The 24,881-nt window shown below is 41.7% G+C and overlaps 2 protein-coding genes across 9 annotated transcripts in view; one reads left to right on the plus strand and one right to left on the minus strand.

Annotated features, from left to right (window-relative positions):
• Positions 1-14,143, plus strand: part of KCMF1 (potassium channel modulatory factor 1) — a 61,215-nt gene extending 47,072 nt beyond the window's left edge. For all 3 annotated transcript variants that reach the window (XM_048932347.1, XM_048932348.1, XM_048932350.1), the window contains 2 exons: positions 4,459-4,741; positions 5,624-14,143. In XM_048932347.1, the coding sequence (XP_048788304.1) occupies positions 4,459-4,741; positions 5,624-5,885 (545 nt within the window). In that variant the 3' untranslated portion in view covers positions 5,886-14,143. The remainder of the gene's footprint in view (positions 1-4,458; positions 4,742-5,623) is intronic.
• HOOK3 (hook microtubule tethering protein 3) overlaps positions 7,004-24,881 on the minus strand; it is an 86,360-nt gene continuing 68,482 nt past the window's right edge. For 4 of the 6 annotated variants that reach the window (XM_048932344.1, XM_048932343.1, XM_048932341.1 and 1 more), the window contains 2 exons: positions 23,780-23,916; positions 7,004-20,671 (listed from right to left, as the gene is read on the minus strand). In XM_048932344.1, the coding sequence (XP_048788301.1) occupies positions 20,626-20,671; positions 23,780-23,916 (183 nt within the window). In that variant the 3' untranslated portion in view covers positions 7,004-20,625. Of the gene's footprint in view, positions 23,917-24,881 lie in introns of all 6 variants that reach the window. The other 2 variants (XM_048932342.1, XM_048932345.1) reach the window with 2 other exon arrangements.

Genomic DNA, 24,881 nt, shown 5'->3' on the forward strand with positions numbered 1-24,881 from the left:
TGTTGTGCTGAAACTGCACTCATGATACATGCAGGTGTGACTGGCTGTGTGTTGATGAACAGTTTTCTGGCCTGTGGTCTTCTGAAGCTGAAGTCACTGCACTAGTAGGCAGTACTTTTAATTCTACAGTGCAGGATGTATTCCCAAAGCTTGTTATTCACAGGCGCTATTTATTTTTTTGACTGTGGTCGTGTCCAGCTTCTATCCATTACTTGAGTATATATCATCCTGATTTGTTGTGAGATGAAGGTGTTTGTGGACAAGATTTTCTGTCTTGATTTGTTTTAGTACAAGCTGTGGACTCTAAAGGTGAAATTACACGAATATTATTAACAGACATTGAAAACACATTCAGATTGCATTCAAGCTTTAGCAAGTTTGGTTTTTTTTTTTTTTTTTTTGTAATATCACAGCTATTTTTTATGATGTACTTGTAAATTCTTACACAAATGTACTGTTACAAGCATTTGTAGCGTGCTTTGGTCAAGTTTAGAAATCCTGTGATGGGAGGAAGAGCATCTCACCTTTAAAGCCAGAAAATCAAGACGTGTCTAGGATTTTTAGAAAAACTTGTTCACTGTATGTTTAATTTGAAAATAAAACATTTTTTACAGGAATTAGAAATAGATAAACACAATTTAAAATAGCAGATACAGCTTTTTCCTTATTAGAAATCTGAGCATTTTTATACTGTGATCTTTTGACCATGCGTGTGTCAAGGCAACATCAGAACTGCTGTAATCTACCTTCAGCTGCTAAGTATGCATAAATGTATAAACTGGAACTTCCTACTTCAAGATCATGACTTCTTCAGAGGTAGCCACCCAGCTTAATTAACCACTGCACATGAAAGGGGAGCTGTGTCTGCTTAAATGTAATCCCCTAGCCTTCCTTCTGCTGGCTCTGGTACTCCTGGCTTTCTGTGACCTGAAAGAGCATCCTGGCAAAAGAGGGAAAGTTGAATGAGGTCATGCTCAGACGGTGGTGGTCAATGTCTTTTACTCTGGTTGTATCCTCTCCTGCATGAGGTCACCCAGCGATCAGTACTGAACCCCATGCTATTCAACTTTAATAAATCATCTCAGCATGTTTGCTGAAACACCAGGGTGGGAGATGAGGTGGATTGTGTCCTGCATCTGGAATGTCATGACCATGACCAAAGAGCCGAGTACAGTCTTGCATCTGCATGGCTGGGAGTAGCCCTGCTGAAGGAGACCTGGAGTCCTGGTGGGCACAGAGCTGAATCAGTCAACGTGGGCACAAGTGCAGCAAGAATGGCAAGCTGAATCCTGAGCTGCATTTGCCAGGGCATTAGTAGCAGAGAGAGAGGTTTGATCATCTCACTAAGGACTTGTCAGGCCAGAGGATCCAGAGGAGAACCATGAAGATAATCTGAGTGCTGCAAAAATTGTTGTATGAGGAAAGTAGTTAGGTCTTTGCTCCCTGGAGAAGGGAGGGCTCAGAGCAGGTGTCATCACAGGATTCCAGCACTTAAGGGGCAGCTACAAAGAAGACAGAGGCTCTCTTCTCAAGGAGCCATGTGGAAGAACGGGACAGCAGGAACAGGATGCACCAGGAGAGATTTAATCTTGATACAGAAAAAAATACATTTTTGCAGGGGGAGCCATCAGTCACTGGGAACAGTTCCCAGGCATGTGGCTGACTCTCTTAATTTGAGGTTTTCAAGGTAACATGGGACAAGGATAAGCTTGTCTAGGCTCCCTTTCCTCATGAGAAGTTGTACCTTGTGGTGGAGATCCCTTTCATTCTGGGCTGTTGTATGATTCTGTGAGGTTCCTAAAGGGTCTGAGAAGAACTAGAGTTCATCCAAGAAGGGAGGATGTTTGTGTATCATTATTCTGTGATTTTGGAGTGGAAGACCTCCTGGAATGTATATCGCTCTGAAAGTAATGCTTATTTAATCAAAGTAGGACAGATAAAGAGTACAAGAACACTATTTAATAGAGCAAAATCTCAGCTACAGAACACTATTTTTTTTCCACACAGTCACCACTGATAGCTGTGTATTTCAGTCATGAGCAAGAGCCTGCATGCTGTGCTCATTCAAATCTACACCAGTGGACACGATCCACTGTGTCACAGTGTTGTTGCTAAGAGAACATTGCCTACGCAGTCAGTCTTCCGTTGGCCTTAACAGACGGAAGTGAAAAGGGGCCAAATTTGGACTATATGGTGGGTGTTGTAGGGCAGCCCAGCCAGGATGGGCAACGTGCTCTGTGGTCTTCAGACTGCTTTAGGGCCTGGCATTACTGTGTTGCAAAACAAAGATCGCCTGTTCTCTGACCTGACTCTGGATGTTCCCGCCTTCAGCTTAGTCAGCGTTGCGATTTAGTGGTCAAAGCTGATGGTTTGTTGCAGTTCCAGGAGCCCTTTGTTATCCCAACGTCAGTGCGCGTTACTTTACCCTCTGAGAGCTTCACCTTGAATGTTTTCTTTGGTGAGGAACTCGCATCACCGCTCCATGGACTGCCATTTTGACTCAGGCCCACAGTGGTGACACAGAAGAAACCTCCGCCTTCAGCCTCATATTGGTTCGGTAGGTCCTGACTTGTTTCTTCTGCTCCTGTATGAGCAGCCATGGGACTCACCTGCTGCAGACTTTGTGATACTCCAATGTGCCACCGTTTCCAGTGCACTGAAGCTGATATTCAGCTCTGTAGCCCATTCCCTTGTTGTAACCTGCTGATTCATGGGGATGAGCTGGTTCAGGCAGTCCTCATTTTATGGTGTGACAGCAATTTTGACAACATCTCTTGTCTTGTACATTGCTGTTGCCACTGCTGAAGCACACCACCCACTGCCTCACTGTGCTCACATCTACTGTTTCATCTTCATAAACGTTCACCAAGTGTCAGTTTATGTCACTGGGTGCTCTTTTTTCCAACATGGAGGAATTCAGTGACATACCTGCTTCATCGGCATCTCCATGTCAGATCATTCTGCCAGACCGCCCTTCTGCCATCTGTCACCCAGAACAGAACGTAATGGAGTATAGCTGGGAAGGTTCAACCTCTGCTGCCTTACTGCCGACTTCTGCCCACTGAGACTGTGGACTGAATAATAAAACTGAAGCATTACTTTTGGTGCAGCCCTCGTAGTTCAGTTCAGATAAATGTGGAGTGTTTGCTGATGCTTGTCAGTACCTCACCAGGCATTCCTTGTGGAATGCCACAAGCACAGGGAAGTTAAAAATTGGATGAAATGGTATTCCTCTGAACTTTTCTTGATTGATGCTGTGTCTTTGCTTTCAAGGTTCAGCTGGGGTTGTCTTCTCTTACCAAGGCCTTTATCTCAAGCTCTCATCTGCTTCCAAGTACAGCTAGCTAGCTATTAAGCATCAACTTATGCTTAACTAACTTATAGTGAGAATAAGTTTCTTGTCTGATAGTTTGATATGTCTTCTCTTTCAGTGAAATGATGAACTGAGAAGATAACTGCAGGTTTTCTGTTTGAAAATAATGAAACACACAGCATCTGCTACGTTTTCACATCTCCTTTTTCTTCTTTGTGATACTGCCTAGTGATTATAATTGAATTAAAGACGTGGAATTGATAGCGCAGGTTTAGAAACAGAAATGAAAAGCAAAACTTGACTATCCGGAGTTTCTGACATAGAAAGTAACTGCATTTTTCTGTATTCCTCCCATGAAAGCTTGCCTAAAAGCAATTGTTTTTTATTAGTGCAATGGAAGGAAAACTATTACAGGTTGGCAGTATTGCCTCCTACATCTGCCCTTACATCTGTTACAGCAAAGAAACACCTAAGGGATTCTGCTGTGATACCCTGAGCAGTGTTTTACTGCTGGTTTTAATTTCAAAGAGCAGGTATTTGCTATAGACCTACCACTGAAGGGAAGACATATGGTTGTACTCCTTAATTGTCGGGCCTTTCCTATCTTCAGGCAGAAGTAGACAGTGGTTTCGTGAGGCAGATCTTGAATGAGTTTTCCTAACAAAATAACTTTTACTAAATGTTAGAGGTGATGGCGTGGTATTTCTTTTACAGAACATATCTTCCCTTTGGGTTGTTGGATGGTAAAATCTGTGTTGTGGGGGCATGTTTATTGAGAAGAAAATAACATCACTAACAAAAGCCAAAATTAAGTGTTTTCCTAGTCAGGTACTACGCTATGATGTGGAGCTTCAGAGAATTGCTGCAGAAGACATCGTTTGCCAGGCATTCTCTGTAGACTGGCTCTCCTGTTATAACAAATCTGCATCTTCCTTATGCTTTGAAACATCGAACACTGAGACTTTCTAGAAGAGTTTCATGAATTTTCTAACATAATTTACTTTTACTAATTTACTAAACGAATTACTTCGTTTCCATTGATGGAAAAAAATGAATTGATGCCCTGGAATTCAGGGTGTATTCATTCTGTTGTGTGACAGTCACTTAAGATATTTCATCACAGAAACTTTTCTCTTCTCTGGCAGAGCTTTTATCTCAGTTATCAGGCGTGAGGCGTTCTGCAGGAGGACAGATCAATTCCTCTAGCCCTTCTGCTTCTCAGTTACAGCAGCTGCAGATGCAACTGCAGTTGGAACGACAACATGCACAAGCAGCGAGACAACAACTGGAGACTGCACGCAATGCAACTAGACGCACCAACACGATCAATGTCAACACCACTATTACACAATCTGCAACAACAACCAACACATCTAACACGGAAAACAGTCAGCAGACTATCCAGAATTCCCAGTTTCTTCTTACAAGGTAACTTGTTCTGTCTGCTTCAGCATACCTTAGCATTTCACTCTTTCTTGGTCCTGCTAGAGTTGGAGTACAGTGAAACTTTGTATACTGTGATTATAAGAAACGTGCGTTAAGCTTTTGCCCTTGTATTTACATGTAACTGGGTGTTCATATCTAAATGTTTGGAACTTGCGTCATCCATATTTCTAGTAGTAATTTAATATCCAAGAGTAGCAGTTCATAGGTGACCTGATGAGAATTACTCTGCTTTTGGAAAGCTGGCTGCAGAAATGGCCTTTAGTGCCCTAAAGGTTGCAGAAAGGAGAGACAAACTTACAGCTGCATTGTATATTTTTTTTTGCATCTAGGAATGTATTTAAGAGGTGAATGTATTTAAACAGATGTGAATATGGATTTCTGCAAGCCTTAAAAAGGAGGCTAGTTCTGAGTTTTAGCTGTTTAGTTTTTACTTCAGGCAGGGGGCTTCTGCCAGGTCCCTCATCAGATCTCTTAGCATACTGTGCTTTGTTTGGACTGTGTGGATTGTACTGCCTGGTGGGAATCCATAGGTGGTACACACAGAGCGATGTGTTCTGTCGCACGTGTACAGCTAGGCGTTGACCCAGCCCATAACAGGTATGTAGGAGATTCCAACCTTCCCTAAAAGACTCTCTCAGGTAGCAGGAACCCTTCCTATGGTTTTGTATCTTGAGGGTTCGTTCTGGTGAAGGCTGTTGTAGTGAGTGGGCAGGGGTTGCTGGCCAGAGGTGCGCAGAGCTGTGCGTGTGAGCAGGGCCAGCAGCAGTGTCCTGAGGGGCAGGGCTCTGAGCACACGTGTCAGGAGTGTCGTCAGAGAAGCAGGCTCTCATCAACTGCCTGTCTCCTTTTCCTGCTGCCATACAGGTTGAACGATCCGAAGATGTCGGAAGCGGAGCGTCAGTCAATGGAGAGCGAACGGGCGGACCGCAGCCTGTTTGTTCAAGAGCTTCTACTGTCCACTCTGATGCAGGAAGAAAGTTCCTCCTCAGATGAGGATGAGAGGGGGGAGATTGCCGATTTTGGTGCTATGGGCTGTGTAGATATTATGCCTTTAGATGTTGCTTTAGAAAACCTAAATTTAAAAGAGAGTAATAAAGGAAACGAGCCTCCTCCACCTCCTCTTTGATGACATCCCACTTTGCAGACAATGTCCTCTGTGCTGTATTTGCCAATGAAAGTGGACAACAACTATCTTGGGTTTGTTTTGGTGATTGTAATTTCAGGTCTGTCACTCTTGTTACGTTGTGTACATTAAAAAGAAAGAGAGAAAAGATATATATGATAATCATTTCCACTTAACTAATTTTTACTTCTAGCAGGTAAATGTAGGTTGTGGTGCAGAGCAAAAGGCTCTGTGTCCTGTACCTTGACATGCAAAGGCTCTCCTAATACTCCACATTCAAACTGAAGAGGAAAAAATGAAAAATCTCTAATGAAGCTGCTGTGTGTATTTATGAATATTAATGAATAAAAAATGCTTGGATGGTTTACCTTAACTACTGCATGACGTTTTTTGCAGCGTGCATGAGTTTTAGTGACCTTGTCATTTAAAAATTTAAATACAAGGAAGTAAAACTATAAAACCCAAAGCTTTCCCATTATTCAGAGGTTACCTAACAAAAAGGTTAGCGTGGCTGGTAGCCACAAAGTAGCTTTTGAATAATATGTGACAGAATGACATCTTACGTGCTGTTCTGCACAGGATGGAAACTGCAGTGGGTTGTATTGTCGTGACCAGGCTGTGGCATTTTGCTGTATGTGATCACTCTGTTGCCCTGTCGGCCGTCGCGTCACTGTGGAGTTGAACTGCATTTTATGCATCCGTAGGAGACACAACAATAAGGCCACTGCTGGAAGCTACTGCAAAGGGCTTTTGTGTGCCCTGAAATCAAATGATGTTCACTTTTGTTTAAAGTTTGTTTTCTGTGGTTGTTAATTTTTTTACTGTTAAACATGTTTTATTCAGGTGTAGATGATTCATATATTCACTATGTTGGTTTTTTTTTTTTTTTTTTAAAAGAAAAAGTTAACCTGGAACATGTTGTCTTAGTTTAAAAAGCCTTTCACAGCCTCGATCATATTTTGAGTTATTTATGTATTCTCTTCATAGTTTGCAGAGACCTGGTAGTATCAGGAGAGCTTGAGGATTTGGATCCCCAGATTGTTCGTATATTGCAAACAAATTATTAATGCTAACTTTAGCACCTTCTATTTATTGTTTCTTTTGGTTACTTTTGCTGGTGTAAAAAAAAAAAAAAAAAAAAAAAAAAAAAAAGTTTTAAAAGCCTTTTAGTGGAATTGTGCCACCTCTATGCCTATACTGCTAGCCTTCCTGGTCTAAACAAAAAGTGCAGTGTTCTGTGCATCCATAACAGCCCCAAGGCAGGGACAGAAAGAGTGTTTGGTTTTGGCTTTCTTTCCTCTTTTGTTTTGTTCTGTTTTTCTAAATGTAAAGTTAGATTATAAAAACAGAAGTGCACACAGCTTCAGATATTAAAAAAAAAAAACAAACAAAAATAACAAAGAAACCATAGGCTTATCTCATAATGTCTTCCCAGCCTTTTTCACCTCCCCCCGCTCTCTTTCTCTGTCCATCCATCTCTGCAGCACTGCTAGCATTAGAGTAAACTTACAGACATGAACGCCGGGTGGTGTTCCCAGCACAACTGTGACGTGTATGCTAATCCAAAATAACTGCAGCAAAAGAAGTGACCCTGTGTACTGACTTCAAGTTCATCTTCTTTTTTTTAAATCCTCAAATCCTGACTGTTTCCCCCTCGAGCAGTACTAGCTTTGTTTTCTTTTAGTCTCTGCAACAGAAAATGTTTGGAGGAGAACTTCACCTAAGCCCTCTGGTTATCCCTAAGGTTACCCCAACTAGGGATTTTTTTTTTTTTTTTTTTTTTTTTGATTGATTGTTGAGGATTTTCAAAAGATTTTCAAGCTGTAGTCTTTACAACCACATCTTCTGCACATTACAGTAAGACACACGGTTCAATAAAGCATTTTCAAGACTGTTGCTTGCTTGATTTTCTTTGTTGTTGATGTGTTATGCACAGTTTTGCTCCAGAATTTTCTGAACTGTCCACTGTGGCTGTATACGAGGTCATGTAGAAGTGCTGGGCAATTCATGTGCATGCAGTTAGCAACTCGCACACTGTGGCAGATGAAGAGGGCTGCAATCCCAACCTCCCCACAGGTAGGTGGATCCAACTTTGCATAAGAAAAAAGTTTGCGTAGAGCAGACTCTCCTCAGCGTGAGCCCTGACTGCATGTGTGGCTGCTCTCTTAACATGAGCATCATTTCTGGACTCCACTTAGGGGGTGTAAACCAATATTGTCTGTGCTCAGAAGCAGAGCAGATGGAGACCAGCAGTTTAAGGTATGCCTAGGCAAGGCCCATAACCAGTGGGTTAAAAGAAAACAGTCAACCACCTCCTGCCATCTCAGGCCAAGGAGAACGCTTGGAGTTCAGTGGAGCCTGTGTGTTCATCCATCACTATTATTCACGGACTCTTTAAATGGCAAAGAGATGCGCTTGAAGGGTGGGGAATTGGTTGGAAGGCTGCAGCCAGAGCGTTGTGTGGGTAGCTCGACGTCCAGGTGGAGGCTGGTGATGAGTGGTTTCCGCAGGGCTCTGTCTTGGCACCAGTGCGCTTCAGCGTTTGTATCAATGACGTGGGATTGAGCGCACCCTCAGCAGTTTGCTGATGGCTCCATGCTGAGCTATACAGATACAGATACAGTAGAAGAAAGGGATGCCATCCAGAGGGACCCAGATGTAATTAAACAAGGCCAAGTGCAAGGTGCTGCACTTGGGCTGAGGCAATGCCAGGGATGAGCACGAACGGGGGGAGCTCCTTGGGAGCAGCCTTGCCAAGGACTTGGGAGTCTGAAACTGACATCAGCCAGCAGTGTGTGCTTGCAGACCAGAAGGCCAACAGTGTCCCGGGCTGCATCAGCAGAGGGGTGGCAGCAGGGAGAGGGAGGGGATTGTCCCTCTCTGCCTTTGTGAGGCCCCACTTGGAGTACTTCATCCACGTATGGGAAAGCTATGGAGCTCTTGAAGGCGGTGCAAAGAAGGCCATGAAGATGCTCAGAGGGCTGCAGCCTCCCCTCTGAAGACAGGTTGAGGGAGCTGGTCTTGTCCAGCCTGGAGAAGGTTGTGGGGAGACCTCATTGCAGCATTCCAGTATTTAAAAAGAGATTTATAAACATGAGGGAAATGAATTTTTTTTACATGCATTCATAGTGATAGGACAAAGAGGAATGATTTTAAACTAAAGGAGGTAAGATTTAGATAGACAGGGAAGTTTTCACTCAAGATGGCAAGGTGCTGCAACAGGCTGCCCAGAGAGGTGGATGCCTCATCCCTGGAGGCTTTTAAGGCCAGGTTGGATGGGGCCCTGGGCAACCTGACCTAGTACCTGATCTAGTGGTTGGCAACCCTGCCTGCAGCTGGGGGGCTGGAACCTGATGATCTCTGGGGCCCCTTCCAGCCCAAACCATTCTATAAAACTGGTGGAAGTGCTTACAAAGGTTTTGAATGTGCAGCTTCACATCTGGGCAACAGCGCTTTGCTGGGCCCATCATCAGCTGAGTTGTGCCTTGAGCAGTGGCACACAGCATTCCTCACACTGCTGGCAAGGAAGCAGTTCAGCCAGATGTTGGTCCGGAGCAAGCAAGACTGCAAATGAGTGCGTTTGGGGCAGGTGGAAGGCACGTTTTCATTACCAAAATAGCAGCTGAGATACATAGGCTTATTTGATGGTGCAAGGGAAGCAAGTCAGCAAGCTGAGTGTCCACTGGCAATTTGGAATTCCACCATCTTCTAATCAGGATGTGTTTTAAACTCCTGTGATCTGCTTTAATCAAGAGCTTTTTCTGTTTCACTTCCTCTCCTGTCCTTTACCCTGGCCCATCTGAGCCTCGCTTCACCCACATAAATAGGATGTGGAGCTGACTCCAACTGTTCTGTCCTCAAAGGCTGTTGGGGAAATGCAAAAGGAGAAATGTAAAAGAAAACTGTAGCTGCTGGCTTGGGCTTTCACTAAAGGTCTTACACCCCCAGCCAGGTGCCATGGTCAAGCAAATATTATCTACTGTGGCTTTGCAGTCACATCCGCCTGCTCCCTCAGCACTTGTAGGCACACCCATCAGGGCCCACCGTACAGTTTGCTCAGCTGACCTGATCCTCTTACAGCAAAGATGCATCCTTCTTGCTCCAGCCCTTCAGACTGGCCTCTGGGACCAAGAATTCCTGAGGGTCAGTCTTGCTGCTAAAGACTGAGGCGAAGAAAGTAACTTTCTCCCTGTGTGAGAAGGCTCTGCTTCAGCAATGGGCTCATGTCTTCCTCAGTTTACCTTCTGTAACAGACGTACTGTGACAAGCTCTTCTTGCCTTCCCTTGTTAGATTCAACTCCAGATGGGTTTTAGCTTTCCTAACTGCAGCCCTGGATGCTCTGTGCTCCTCCCATCTTACCTGTCCTTACTTCCACACCCTGGGTACTTCTTTCTTATGTCTGAGTCTGGCCACATGCTCCTTGCTTATCCATGCAGACCTGACATTTTTCCCTTCTCCTGGGGATGCAGTGCTCTTAGAGGAGATGACCTTGATTACTGATAACATTATTGTTCCTCTCATTCCTCCAAGGCTTCATCCCACATCACTTTACCAAGAAACTCCTTGAAAAGCCAGGTCCTGGGCTGCGAGCTTTCTGTGCACTCTCCTCACCCCCTAAAGGATCATGAACTCCACCACTTCATGATCACTACAACCAAGGCTGCCTTTGACCTTTACATCCCCAAGGAGCCCTACAGTGGCCACACGCAGCACCTCTGCTGACAGCCCAGCTCATGATGAGACTCTGACAGCTCTCTGCCTCCAGCTCACACTGCTTGAGGCTCAGGAGAGCTGGACTCCACTTTGGGGGCCTGTCTCCTCTTCCCTGTGTCTGGCCCTTCATCCATTGCCCCTGCCCTCACCAGGGGTGTTTCTCCGTTGCTGTAGTGCAAGGACCAGCTTGTTGCTGTTGCAGGAGGCTTCAGGGTCTCTGCACACCCCAGTATCACACATGACACGCATACGGGCCCCATCTCGCTCACTAGCTGTTGTCTTCTCATAAGCAATATTCACTCACAGCTAACACCGCCTGCCTGATCCCTCCTTCAGCCCTCCCACCCCGAAGAGCAAAGCCACTTATTAGTGCAGAAAGGAAGGATAATTGTTCCCATCCATATCAGCAGAGCGGTTTTTTCATGCTTTGTTACCTCTAGAGCTAAACTTCCATTAGCAAGACTAAGTTCTGTTACTTTCACAGGTCAGCCTCGGTCTTTCCAGAAGCAAAGCATGCAGGTAGTTTGTTCTGCAGTGGCTGACTGTAAGTAAGTGTTCTTCAAAGGCAAGGCTCACATTATCCGCATTCTTCCCACTCTGCTGAGGTCTGTGCTAAGCAGTGACTGAGTATAAAGGCTGCTACCAGCACCCATCATCGCTTACTGCAAACGGCACTTCAGGCTCCAACTGGAAACTTGATCAAGAACCGTGTGTTGTGTCTGTTTCAGTAATTCAGTACCAAAGAAAGGCAAAACAAGCACTTTTGTTTTATATAAGCCTTTATTTACAACTTGTTTAACAACTGTACACTCTTCTGTACCCTTGGAAGCATTAGTGTATTTGACTGGGAAAAAATATTAAACCTTTTGATTCTAATGACCATTACCGAGTATTTTTTTGTCTATGTACAGATTTGTATATTAATACTGCTACCATGACAATCTGGTAGTTACACAACTCATAGATGAACAGAAATGGGAAATTTATGTTTTGACACTCTATAAATCCAATACTTTACAGAAAATATATCACTGTCAACTTCACAAACAGTTACTTTGATAATTGGTCAACACTTAATTTGGGACTGTCAAACAAGCTGCTATGAAGGAAGTAGAAGAGTTTCTACGCAGCATAAATGAAGTTAGTACACCAGAGACATGCTGGAGGTCACGCAGAGACGTGGCACTTTGCCGCCGCTTCAGTGAACTCAAACACGCTTTGTCAAGCTAAACACAATTACATATAAATGTCTTCAGGCTCAAGAACAACTGATATGTAGTTTCTAACTGCACAGACCACATGGAGAAATGAGGTACAGCTCAGCTTCAGCTTGGGATGCCCTTGCAGGCAGGTGTGACAAACAGCTATCCCCGCACACCCTGTACAGGGCCACCCCGGGCCCGCACCCAGCTCGGCCTGGAGAAGGGTGCTCCCAGCTGAAGCCGTGCTGGCAATGGGAAACAAACTATGCCTCACACACAACAGAAAGGAGGTTTTTCTATAAAGCTTGCCCTGACACAGAGCGAGGGATCGATGGCTAGGACCTGGAGAGATGAAAACCCTTTAGCTCTGCTAGGCTCAGTCCGATGGAAGTGCTGCTGGCACTGCTGCAGGAACGTGTGACACGTCACGGCCCTGATCTGTCCTGCAGCTCACATCAGACGTCACTGCCCCAGGTCCCGTGGACCCGGAAAGACATATCCCCATGTGGGAGTCCTGACGGGCTGCTGTCAGCCGCAGGCTCCCTGTCTGCTATGGTGTCTGGCTCGGTGTCCAGAAGGGAACCCAGCACACGCTTCTCGCTGGGATCCTCACACTGGCCCTCTGACTCCTGCAGGTCCTGCTGCAGCCCAACCTGCCCTCCCCTGCTGAGGTGGCACGGGGACGGGCTCCTCCTGTTCTCCAGCTCTCTGCTGCAGCAGGCACAGTGCCTGAGGGCCGAGCACCTCTGGTGTCCCAGCACAGGGGTCAGTGAGGGCTGAGCACCTCTGGTGTCCCAACGCGAGGGCGCAGCCTTTCAAGGCCCCAGGTGCCTGCAGGGAGCGACGGGCGCACCGTGTCTCCAATATAGGGTGCTCTGGTGGAAAACAGGGCTCACTGATACACTACTGCCTGAACAACAAGCAAAACTACTCCTGGAGTAAGCTCATGCATATATTTTTGCAGGATTAAGATCCAAGTGAGCAAGAATGGGGTTTCTCAAGAACTGGACTTCAACCGAACAAACTTATGGTTTTCTTCGTTCGGATTCATTTTGGATGTTGTGGAGGGCCCTATGGCCTCCTCCGACCTGTTACATGCTAACTGCTACACAACAAACACCCTAACTTACACCACAACAGTACTCCCTTGCCTTCTGGATCTTGCCAGTACTGGGCATCCAGCACGGAACAAAGATACAGTAGTACAAATGTGCAGATATTTAAAAATATTAAATAAGCAGCTTTTAAAAATTAGTAAAGGCAGCACGAAGCATTTTGAGTTATACTGTCTAAATATTGCAAAAATCTTATAGCTAAACTTCGTAATACAAAGGAACAGCCAAACTAGTGCAACTGGAAATGAAATAGCTAAGACTGCAATAATGAGAGAAAAAAGAAATAGTACAGGGAAAATATAAACAACCCAAATTATAAACTGTCAAGGACAATCTGCATAATACTGAAAGTGTGGCCAGCTTTCACGTTTATCCCCATTCGCGTACTTTCCTTGGATTGTTTAACAATTGTACACAGAGTGGAAGGAAAAAGTTTCTGAAAGAAAGAGACGACACAGCTAAAATATATAGAGAAAAATACAACAGCCATAATCTACTGCGTATGTACATAGTAAGGAAGCAGGCAGTGTCTGTGAACAAAGGACTGCACAGTCGTTTGCCTGTCCCAGAGTTTATCTGCAGAACCTTGCTCGGCTTCCTAAGAAAGATGGGCTGGCCAGGCAGCCGCTCCTCCTAGTAACACACCTCCTTGACTTCATTTTTAACTTATTTAAAGATTCAAGGTATATCCTTTAAGGGTGCAGGTGCTTTGAAGTTTTAAGAGTCACCAAAAGGCATTTTTAAGAACTCGTTAAGACCAGATTTTTCTAGTTCAGAATATGCAAATGTTGCAGGAAGTCTGTGTGTTAATGCTGTTAATCGATCAGAATTAAATGGACAGACAGAAGTAAATGTAGAGCAGACAGTGCTCTGTCAGTTTGCAGAACGCCTCCTGTAGAGTTCTGAATACTGGATTTCTGCTCTTTTAGCCCCATAGGAGACTTTTTGTGAAGAGAAAGAGTAAATGGAAGCGGAAAATGGGAAAGCCACTTCCCAGGATGGCAAGCTTCTCTGCAAGTAGATCTCCCTTTGAAATCAGATGCCCGTAAGTGTAGAACTGGTTAAGTTTTGGTTATGCAGTCTGGACAGAAAAGCAAGTAATGCACTGCACAGTCCCTGTTATAATAATGCTGCAGGTCATGCAACCACATCACTGCAAATAAAAGAATAAAGAAGAAAAGTTAAAAAGCAGATAACATCATCATTAAAAAAAAAAAAGACAACAGAGAACAGTACAGGCATTTGCAAAGTAGCTCAGTAAGGCTGCCTCTCCTTACAGCTGTGCAAATTCATGGGGCAAACATCTTTGCCAGAGCAACTCTTATATTAACAGGAAGATTATATGTCAAAATTCTAAAGGGAGACGAAATAGCTTTGAGCAAAACCTAAATTCAGACATTGTTCAGTAAAATTTAGACCTTTCTGCATAACGTCCTGCAGGGCACCATTCTGAACTAACACAGCTATGGAAACCAAGGAGGCTCTTCTGGCATTCCTGCTGCTTGTAACTAGTTGAAAAAACACAACACAGTATGAAGAGAAAGTTGCCTGTCCGATGCCGTGCCCAGCCATATACTAAAGCGCGATCAGGGTCAGAATGGCTCTGCCTGGGCCTTCCATCTCTGAACGCCAATGAATACTTTAAATGTTTATTAAAGCTAATCCTGTGCACGATGATCAAACAGCATCAGTGCCATCCTACCCTGGCAAGTTCCAATAATTGCATGCAAAACTAGGTTTTAATAACAAGAATATGGCAGGTATTCTTCTTAAAAAATACACAGAGTAGGTGCCGTTGAGCAGCACTAAGGACACATCATAGTACTGTGTTAATGAAGCTAAGCCTGGAGAACAACCAGACAGGTTGGCACATTGCTCTATCTTTGCTGACAGCTCTTCCTCATGGCAACTGAACTGGAGAGGTGGGATAATTTCACCAAATGGCTCCAGTGCTCTCGGATCCCCCCGTAACACAGCGTGGCACAGCACTAACTAACTGCCCCTTCTCATTTTCACTTGTGGTGATAAGAAAAAGAAAAGTATCTCCACCAAACTGAAATCATGCTGTGCAAACTGTTACTTTCCTTTCTTCTTCCACTCTAGAACTGCATGGGATCAAGCATGGTTTAGGACAGTTCCTGTGACAGGAAAACCCAGACTGAGGAATATTCATAGCTAAATGCAAGGACTTACTGAAAAATAACAAAAAAACAACCCCACCCTTCAGCTACAGGTTCTGCAGCCTGTAAATTTGTCTTTTTTTTTTTCCTTCTCATCCACCAGCCCAGAACACTCACTGTAGTTGAAAAACAAACAGAAAGATACATACAGAAATCAAATGGAACAAAAATAGAAAATCTTTAAAAGAGCACACTCAAAGCAGACCTTGAGTGTATATTGGAGTGATTACTGTCTGCTTGAGATGTGCAGTTACACTAGCTGTGCACTGCTTGGCTGAGTGCAGGAAGTTACAGAGTTCAGGATTAACTACACTAATGTTACTGTAGTTAAGTCAATAGAAAAAGAAAAGTTCATCCTACATAAGCATACATCTACTGTGCTATGTATAGATCAGTACAATCTACTTTTTATAACTCACCTTTTATGTGGGTTGCTCCAAAAGTAATGCCTCCTATTTATTTTCACAGAAATGACAACAGATTGAAAGAGTACAATAACACTAATTGATAGAGCACACTCTCAGCTACAAATCACTCTTTTTTTTAGTTGGTCTTCATAAATATTCACCAAGTATGGATGAATGTCAGTGGGTGCCATTTTTTCCATATGAAGGAATTAAGCTACACACCTCTGTTTTACCCACACTCCTGCATTCAGACACCACTGTCTCAGAGTGCTCCTCTGCTGCCATCAGTCACACAGCAGCAACATGCAATGAGATGCTGATGGGAAGGATCCACCCCTACTGCTCTACTACCAACGTTTGCCTCTGATGCCATGGACCAACATCATAAAAACAGGAGGCATTACTTTTGGAGCATCTCCTGTATATTGTTCAGACTTACTGTTCAGCAGTGCTTCAGGTGTCCTGTTGTACATAAATGTGATAGGACAGGCTTTTCTTTGGGACACCAGCACTTCTAAAGAGGTCTTATCAACTTTGGACAGTAAATTCTCTTTCAGGGATGCATCAAATCCCCTGATTCCTTTGAGTGCCATTTTCAAAGAGTTCTCAGACTGTTCTATAATAACTGCCTGTTGATTTCTTTGTGTCTTTGAGTACCTCTGAAGATGAATCAATACTTGCAGAATCTACCTGTGAAGACAGTAATACTCTAGAAGATGACAAATGTGAAACGTGACAGTACATTCCCTTAACATAACCTGTTGTTTCCTCTGCACTGTCTCCAGACATTATTTTGCAGATGACTTGTCTGCAAAGGAGTGATTTTAATTTTCTTGTCAGTCCAAAATATTCCAGTTACAAATAACTGAAGGCTCACTGTTACCTTGGTGGATTATTTCTCAGAGGGACACTTCCCTCCAGTGTTCAACATGAGAACTGATCAGCTGTACTTCATTATAAGCAGTCAATCAGTACCTTACAACCTCCTTAGCTTCTCTGTCATCCTGTGTTTCTTCTACTCACTGGGATGATTCCAGCACATTACAGCCTCAGAAAGGACAGGAGCTTTCCCTTTCCACCAGCCAGCTCTGGTATGTATCTGGCATGTTACCAACATGCTTCCCTAACAACACTGCTCATACAAAGCAAATACAATCCAAAAAAACCCAACCACCATACCTTATTTCTAAGCAACCATGTTTTTCCTATTCAGTGTACTTTTGGAGCCTTAAGAGGGAATTGGGCTTCCTCACCAATTCGCTGTCTGTAACCAGTATTTTGTAGTATAAGCACCAAAGTAGGAAGAGCACCAAGAGCACCTTTACTTTGAGGTCTAACACCAGACTCCTCCCAAATATTTCTGCTGAGCACCTACTTTAAGTTAACTGCCCCCAGATTTCTCTTTCTGCAGATTTCTTAACGTTATTTACTGGTTACTACTACCAAGGTTTCTTTTTCTTCCTACACGTATTCTTTCTACATTTTCTCCATGTTATTTCCCTTAGACATTTTAAAAAGTCCCTCATCACACCATCCTCCAGAGCCATGGCAACATGTTCACATTTTTATAATTTCTACAACTACAGAATACAAAGTGGCCTATAAACTCTAAGATGTGTGGCATTACAGTGTCATGTTTATTACTATTCAAAGATTTTACCAGTACTGTTAAACACAAATTTTAAGATCTCTCTCAAAACCACTGATACTCTCAAAAATAATTTTGTTCTCCTTGTTAACTCTGCTGACTAAGAACTAAAATCTTTGCTTTATAGAATCTGTACTACATAAGGGATGCTTTATTCAAATCCAAATCAAAAAGTCTAATGGTTTCATCACAAGTATAACTCTCTCTGCATTACTCCATTTGGGATTTTCTTTTCTTTCATGACCATGCTTACAATGCAAGCATGTTAACAAGCTAACAAATGGCCTTTACGTTGATTTTGCTGTCTCTTGAGGTTAGAGATAATTTTTAGTGATTCCAATTCTTCCAATTGTTCAGAGAACAATCCTTATACCAATGGCAATACTTGCTCTTGCAGTATTTCAGATTTGTGCCATGCTACAGCAGTTAACAGCCCTTCGAAGTGCTGAAAAATGTTTGCTTTTGAGAAGACTAAATTAACCATTTTGCTCGTTCTGAAATGCGAGGCTCTAACATCATCTGATAGTAAAGAGCCTCTCCAGTGTGAAGCAATGAACAAATTCACCAACAGGAAACACTCTCCCAGCTGTCCTAGCAATGCTGTCCCAACTTTCCTTCTTCTAGGAATGTTCTTCATGTAATACAGCTCATTCTCTGAGATTCAACAGCAACGAGAACATTTTATCTGACAGAAGGAACAGGTTTCAGTTTGAAATCAACACACAGCACTACTGAAGGATAAGCTAGCAGTTTTCAAAATGATCTTGTATATACACAGCAAACAGCACCCACAGAAATCCTTGGTTTGACATCAAAACCAACTAATACAGGATTTACTTCAGGACAATCCCATTATTTTGCTAAGGTCTAAAAGTAAAGATCAGAACATGGTCTGTAATGAAGTCAATAGAAAAATCGTTCACTAACAACTGCTGGATAAGGACTTCTGTCACAGAATTTAGCATGAGCTCCTACTGACCCACAATAAAATAGCAAATCAGAATAACTTGTTTGGGTGTCTGCCTCGACTATACTGCCAAGGGTTGGTACAATGTGCTGTGGGACTATTTCATATGTCAACTTTTCTATGGTTTCTCTATCTACAGTCATTCGTTCATTTTCAATCTACATTCATCAGCGAGTTCATGCATCGATTCATTTAATGAGCTGATGTATTTTAAAAATCATCTTTGTAGCCAAATATTTCAGTGAATTCACTAAAGCAGAGTCAAGAGGAAACAGAACAAGTCATCAGGATCTCCAAACACTGCAATAAGATTGTCAGCTAAGAAAATCTGCAGGAATTTGCCATTCCAGATGAAAGAAGTCTGAGGTGGCTGTGTTCGATAATCACAGCTTCTATCTTAAATAAGGAAAGCCTCCAATACTTAAATCAACTGTGATTCAGAATTAATTTTAAAAATGAACAGCTAGCTACAAAGGCTCAGGTTCCACCTCTTTTAAACTACCAAAATAAAGCAAAACTAAGAAAGACATCTTGCTCTTCAGATTTTTGTCCTTAACAGTTGTTTGCATCTGCCACCTTCACCCTCAAACCATGGAAATGGACTCCTACTTTCACTTACAGCCTGCACAGCTATTAACAGGCTACTGCTCTTTGTCTGAGCTTCCAGAGCGAAGAAACATCACAGCAACTAAGTAACAAAATCAGTTATCACAGAGTTTCCTCAATTCCTTCAAAGTTACCAGCCTGTGATGCGGCTAGGATCCTACATACAGCTTGGGAACTTCCTGCAGCCTGCCCTCAGATAAACGATCTGGCTTGAAGTCATTCCAAGCGCAAGTAAGTCTCAGCCCTTGCCATTTCTTGGTCCTACAACAGCACATGCAGTGTTGTCAGTCTAGCTCTTTCTCCTGATGAAAGGTACAAAGTAGGAAAGCAACACCCTTGCCAATACAGAAGAGAGTTGGATTGCTCCTATTTGGGAGGGGATGTGCCCAGGCTGCATGCACTTTTTTGTGGCTCACAGCTTCACCAAATTTCATGCCTATGCAATCTTCACATTCAAATTGTTACATTTATAATGATCCACCTCTCCATTTCAACAGAGCACTAAGTGTATCACACTGCCAGAATCAGTTAATACTGCTGGTCTAAGCGAGGACTTCCAAAAAGGTTTTCCTCATAAGCATGAGATTTCCTGAGATCATATATCAATCACAGTCTAGCTTTCAAACTATTCTGCAGGCAATACCCCTGAAGTACAACCACTTGCTTTGCCAGGTGGAAAAAACATCACTTCAGAGCCTTCCTGTCAAAGGAACCTCTTTCAGCTATTTATTTGCACAATACAGGTGAGGAAAATGCCTGCAAAATTTGCTAAACTTGTTTTGGAGATGTCAAAGCTTATCAACATCACATTATTGCAAAACAAGAGTCCACATATTCTATCTAAAACACATGTGCAAAAACCCACAAGAAGTCAGCAGTATAGATCTGACTTTGAGTGCAAAAATAGCTCCCTCATCAATCCTTGCAAAATGACAAAATGTCCAGAGGAAAAAAAAAATATCTCTAAAAAATGAGTAAAATTCAGTAACCTTTTTGTTTCATCAGAGGAAAAAGAAAAATAGCCACATTCAGGACTGTATTCAGTCAATCACTAACCAGAAGAAAATCAAGTGGTAAGATTAAAATATTTCCCAATTATTGTATCTATAGAAAATGTCAACATATCAAGATAACTAAATGCACTAAAAAACATCCAGGCAGCTATGAAGTGGATAGCCTAATACAGTGGAGAACTGAGGAAAAGCAAAAGCTACTTGCACCTGTCAAAATATGAAGGACTTTAAAATTGACAAATCCTCTTAAATGTTCTTGACAGCCTGCACACAGCATTTACTAGTAAGATGATCAAAGCAGCAGTAGGAATTGTCAACGTTAATTCTTTCATATGCAATGAAAAAACTGATGGTGCTGCTGACACGAATAAAATGCAATAAAGCACTTGCAGAGTTGTTACTACCCACATCAGAATAGTACACGATTCCCATCTGCTTATTTCCAAAGAGAGACTGAAAAACACCATGTAGCCAATATGGTATTTGCTTCATTTAAATAAAGCACACAGCTGCGCGCTCTGTTTCCCCTTGCGCTGTGGGTGGGACTCACAACCCTTACACTAGATCACTCCAGCTGTCACTGCTCTTGGAAAACACGTTAGGATTCAAGTGGCTAACTGATGCTGTAAGAAACCTGAGCAATTTGAATGCTTTTTTTTTTTTTTTGAATGTCCACTCATTTATGCTAACAACTGAACATGAAGTGTAGAAACCAAACTGCACACACATTCTGTGAGACGAGAAACTACGCTTCAACTCTGAACAGCAAACAACTTTGTGTATTTAGCTGATATCCTTCTATTTAACTGAAATGTCCCAAGAAGACTACCATGTCATATCCTCAGCACAGTTCTTGGAACGTATTCTTATTCGTAGGATTCTTCAGCTGTTTTACCACTGTCCTGGAGAATCCTCTCTCCTGAAGAGCACCCTGAAACTAAACAGGATTTTTTTGTTGTTTGCTTCTGTATATATCAGGACAACTTATAATGCTTTAACAATTATCACTATAGCTTTGATGTCAATAGTCTGCTGCCTCCAAACAAATCACAAGTCTTCCTAGGAGTTTCTTAGAAGTATATATATCAGGATGACTCCATTTTAAATTGTATTTTTTTTTTTTTTTTCCTTTTTGGCTGTATTCTTTCTCTGATGATATGAAGAATAGACAGCATTCACTGCTAGCTCTTCTGCATTTCTCCTTCAAGTCACACTCTGAGCCCTTATTTTTTAATAGCACACTACTTCCAAAGCTCCATAACCAGCAATACTTCTTAAGAACCATCCACATTCAACGATCAAGAAATGTATGCAATAGACAATAAAAGGAAAATGCTAAAGAACAAAGAATTGAATTCCCACTGACAGCTGTCAAAAGACTAAACAAGTAACTTAATGGAACTGGATAGAAAGATTATCTTTAGAAGTAATACCTGTAGGATTGTAACATATTTCTTATATTTTTATACTCAATGCAAGTTCTGTTGAATATACACTTCATTGTATTTTCAACATATTATTTTATGGGAAAAGGAAAGCCCAGTCAAAAAGAGGAGATTCCCAGAGAGTAGAAAAATAAGCCAGCATCCATGAAGAGAGGAAAGAAGCCACAACTAAAAGCTGAAGTACAAATACTGGTTAGAAGCTCTGCCATCTCCCAGCCATCAGAGGCATCTGTCTGTCATCAGAACTTTGGGGGCAAAGTGGTAAAATAGAAGTTAAAATAATAAAAGCGAGTAGTTTTATTCTAGTGCACAGATTACAGTTATGTTAGGTGTGCATCTAATTAATAGCAACAGCAAATGAAATCTTTAGACAAATTTATAAGATAATACTTCCCACTAAGGTCACAATGTTTCTTTCTTTCACAAGTTTGCTTTGGCAGTTTGATAACATTAAAATAAAGATGGAGTTTTAGCTTTTTTTTTTTGTTCTTCCTGTATGTGATATAAAAAGCTGCACTCTCAAACAAGGACAAAAACCTCACTTTGCTTCCGTTCACACAGGAGACAAGTAAAAGGTTCAAGATAGAAAAAAATTCTTCAAATGACTATAATGGATTGCACAAAAAAAGATCAGTAAGTCTTCACACAAATAGTGGTCACTTTGGTAGGTAATACCTATGATTTCATGATTTACATACGACTTTTTTTGTCCTGCTAGCATCTGGCATCTCAGTAAGAGACACAAAAAGACAGAAATTGTTCTAAACTGCCTTTACATCATTAATTTTCTGCACACAGGAACATACCTTTTCTGTCTCAGCTTTATCCTACAAGTATAGCCCAGATTTTTCTTATGTTGAACTAATAAAGAGAATTTTTAGGAAATCAATTTTTTTCCCAAATGCAAAGCATAGAAGACAAATCTATATGCAGACAATAAACTTCCTATGTTTTTGGCATGATTGTAGAAAAAGATCAGAACTGAAGCTTTTTCAGATACATATTGAAAGCATTCCTAGCCTAGATTAAAACAAATGATGTACTTGAGGATAAAAGAGTACCTACAAGTGTCATTCACCTGTTCCTTGCCCTTTAATCCAATGTGCTTGTTTAATGATGCTTTGCCCATCCCACCTATCTTGTGATTAATACAGTTATTCAGATGGTTGATAGATTGCAGTATGGGTATTTATGAAAAATGTCTTCACTCGGAAGGGCATTAAAATAAGCTAAAAGAATAAATGTAGAAACCAGACTGCATGCAGCACTAGGTTACAAACAGCCTCTAAATTATAAATGTTTAAAATAAGATGTACTACACGAAACTTTCCACTCATACTCAGGCTTTTTGTGTCTGACCATTCTTTGGAGAAAAAAAAAAAAAAAAAAAAAAAAAAAAAGATAGCCAAAGCACAGAATCACTCAAGGAAAAAGAATATTTTGTAGGATCAGGGCCTAAATTAATCACAGGAGCCACCATCCACCTGACTGATCAATATGAAGGTAATATTGAGTAACACACTTTCAACCAGCTACACGCTAAGAAGGCAGCAAATCACAGCCAGCTTTCACCAAAGTCAGCAACATGCTCACCTGAAGGCACTGGTACCATTAGTAAGGCAACGGATACAATTATACCCTGAATCAACATATTAAAAGCAAGTTGCTTAGCAGGGGATGACAACTGAAATACAGCAACATCAGCAACATTAACTTAGGCCTTGATCCATTATGTACTGCAAGTACATAACAGTAAATCAGAACAGTAAAATTTTAATAAAAATGCCTTTTTTAAAATGGAAGATGCAGTAGCATATTAAAGCACTTCAAATATTTTTCAGTTTGTTTAATACTACGTATTATGCATATAACTTATCAAGAAGAATGGGACAAGCTATTTGAAAATATTCAGTTCTGCCAGCAAACAGGTAACACTAGTGGATAAACAAAAGCTTAAAAAAAAAATAAATCTTCCTGCTTCCCTACTCAACACCAAAAACAAGAAGAAATTTTATATATAAGAGATTAAAAAAAAAAATAAAAGCAAAGGTCATTTCTGTTGCCAATAAGCCTTTCAGATGCAAACATTTTACAATAATATTATATACTAATTTTGCATTTCTGTTTCGAGTTTTCAGTCTTCTTTGAAGCAACTGGTTAGCACACTATTAAGGGTCTAATTCCTTTTAAACAAAGGCAGTCTTGTAAAGTGTGACAACTCTTGTAGGCACAAATATATCAACTGTGACAGGAAATGTACACTGCTAGACAACCCATAGGAGGCTTTTTGTAAGAGACCAGGCTTCATATAAACTTACGAGGTTCCATTATTGTACAGCTAGATGTTTTCAAAACTTTGGCACATTCAGAAAAATGCAGAGAGAGAAAGAGAGAGATGGACTCCCAAAAATATAAGAAAAGGGCTTCATAGAACAATGAGAAACCATAATAAAATCCTTTCCTGAACTGTAAAATAAGGGTGGTAACAAGGGAAAAAGAGAAAAAAAATGCTGGTTGCTTTTCCTTGAACGTAGTAATTTGCAATAGAAATAGCCTGAATCACAGGGCAATTTTCTTTCTAGGGGCTAGGCCTTCTCTACCTTGCAATTGTTGGCTGGACATGACCAGGGTAAGATCTCCTTGTGCTTGTGGCTTGCCTTTGTCTAGCCAGGAAGGACTGTCCTGAGCCTGTACTTGCCAGCCTGTCTTCTGCTGCTTTTTTATGCAGAGTCATCCCCTGTGGACAAAAACAAATTTCTCAAAAAAAAAACAAACACACAATACTTGACAACTTTATTCATTTATATTTTATCATCTACATCAACGCTAAGTTGTTCTGAATTTCAAACATAAAGCATTACATTTTTAAAGGCATGACAAAGACATTCTTCCTGATCCATTACAGTTCCTCAATATTTTTTCAAATTACTGTCCAAATTTGGAGGAAATTGCTGAGAAGCAGGTCCTTTGTATTCCCACATCTGACAATTTGCTTTTCCACATAAGCACACAGTAATTGGACAAACCCTTTCAGAAGTGCCTCCCCTCATCACCCAACCCCCTTTAGTACGCTGAACCAGAAAAGTACTTTGCTTTTGAAAACAATGAAATTATTTTTATCTCTGTACTAGCTCACAGCAGGAGCACATCTTGAAAGTGTGTTTCCAGTGGGAGCAAATGTAAGGAGAAAATGAGAGAAGCGATGGGTTGTGTACAGAATAAAGGCTAATTAGAAAGGACATACACAAAACCATCAACACTCATCTTGGCACTCGTGATTGACTGCTGAACCACATCTCTTTATTCAGCCCTGTATTCTGCACATCAGTGGTAGTAATGCAACAGATCTGGTCAAGGACACCTGCCACTTGAAAATCCCTTCAATATTCAAAGGATTCAAACACTTTGCTTAAGTACTATTTTTGCCTTACTATTCATGAACGTAACAAGAACATAGAACATCAAGAAGGAAATTCTTCTGAAAGCAAGGAAGAATTTGAACTTCGTGGTGAAGAATGAAAAATGGATGTCAGTTGGGTCATATTAGAACAGCAGCTTCAACGCAGCCACATTCTACCAAGGAGATTTCTGAAAAGCATTTGTTAAAGGTGAAAAATGTCTCTGCATAAATAGCCAGCAAAAGCTGCTCCCTAATACTCTGAGCAATTTAAGGGGGTGCCAGGCCCACATTCACCTTCACTT

Source organism: Lagopus muta, chromosome Z, assembly GCF_023343835.1.
Source record: "Lagopus muta isolate bLagMut1 chromosome Z, bLagMut1 primary, whole genome shotgun sequence".
NCBI classification, from domain to species: Eukaryota; Metazoa; Chordata; class Aves; order Galliformes; family Phasianidae; genus Lagopus; species Lagopus muta.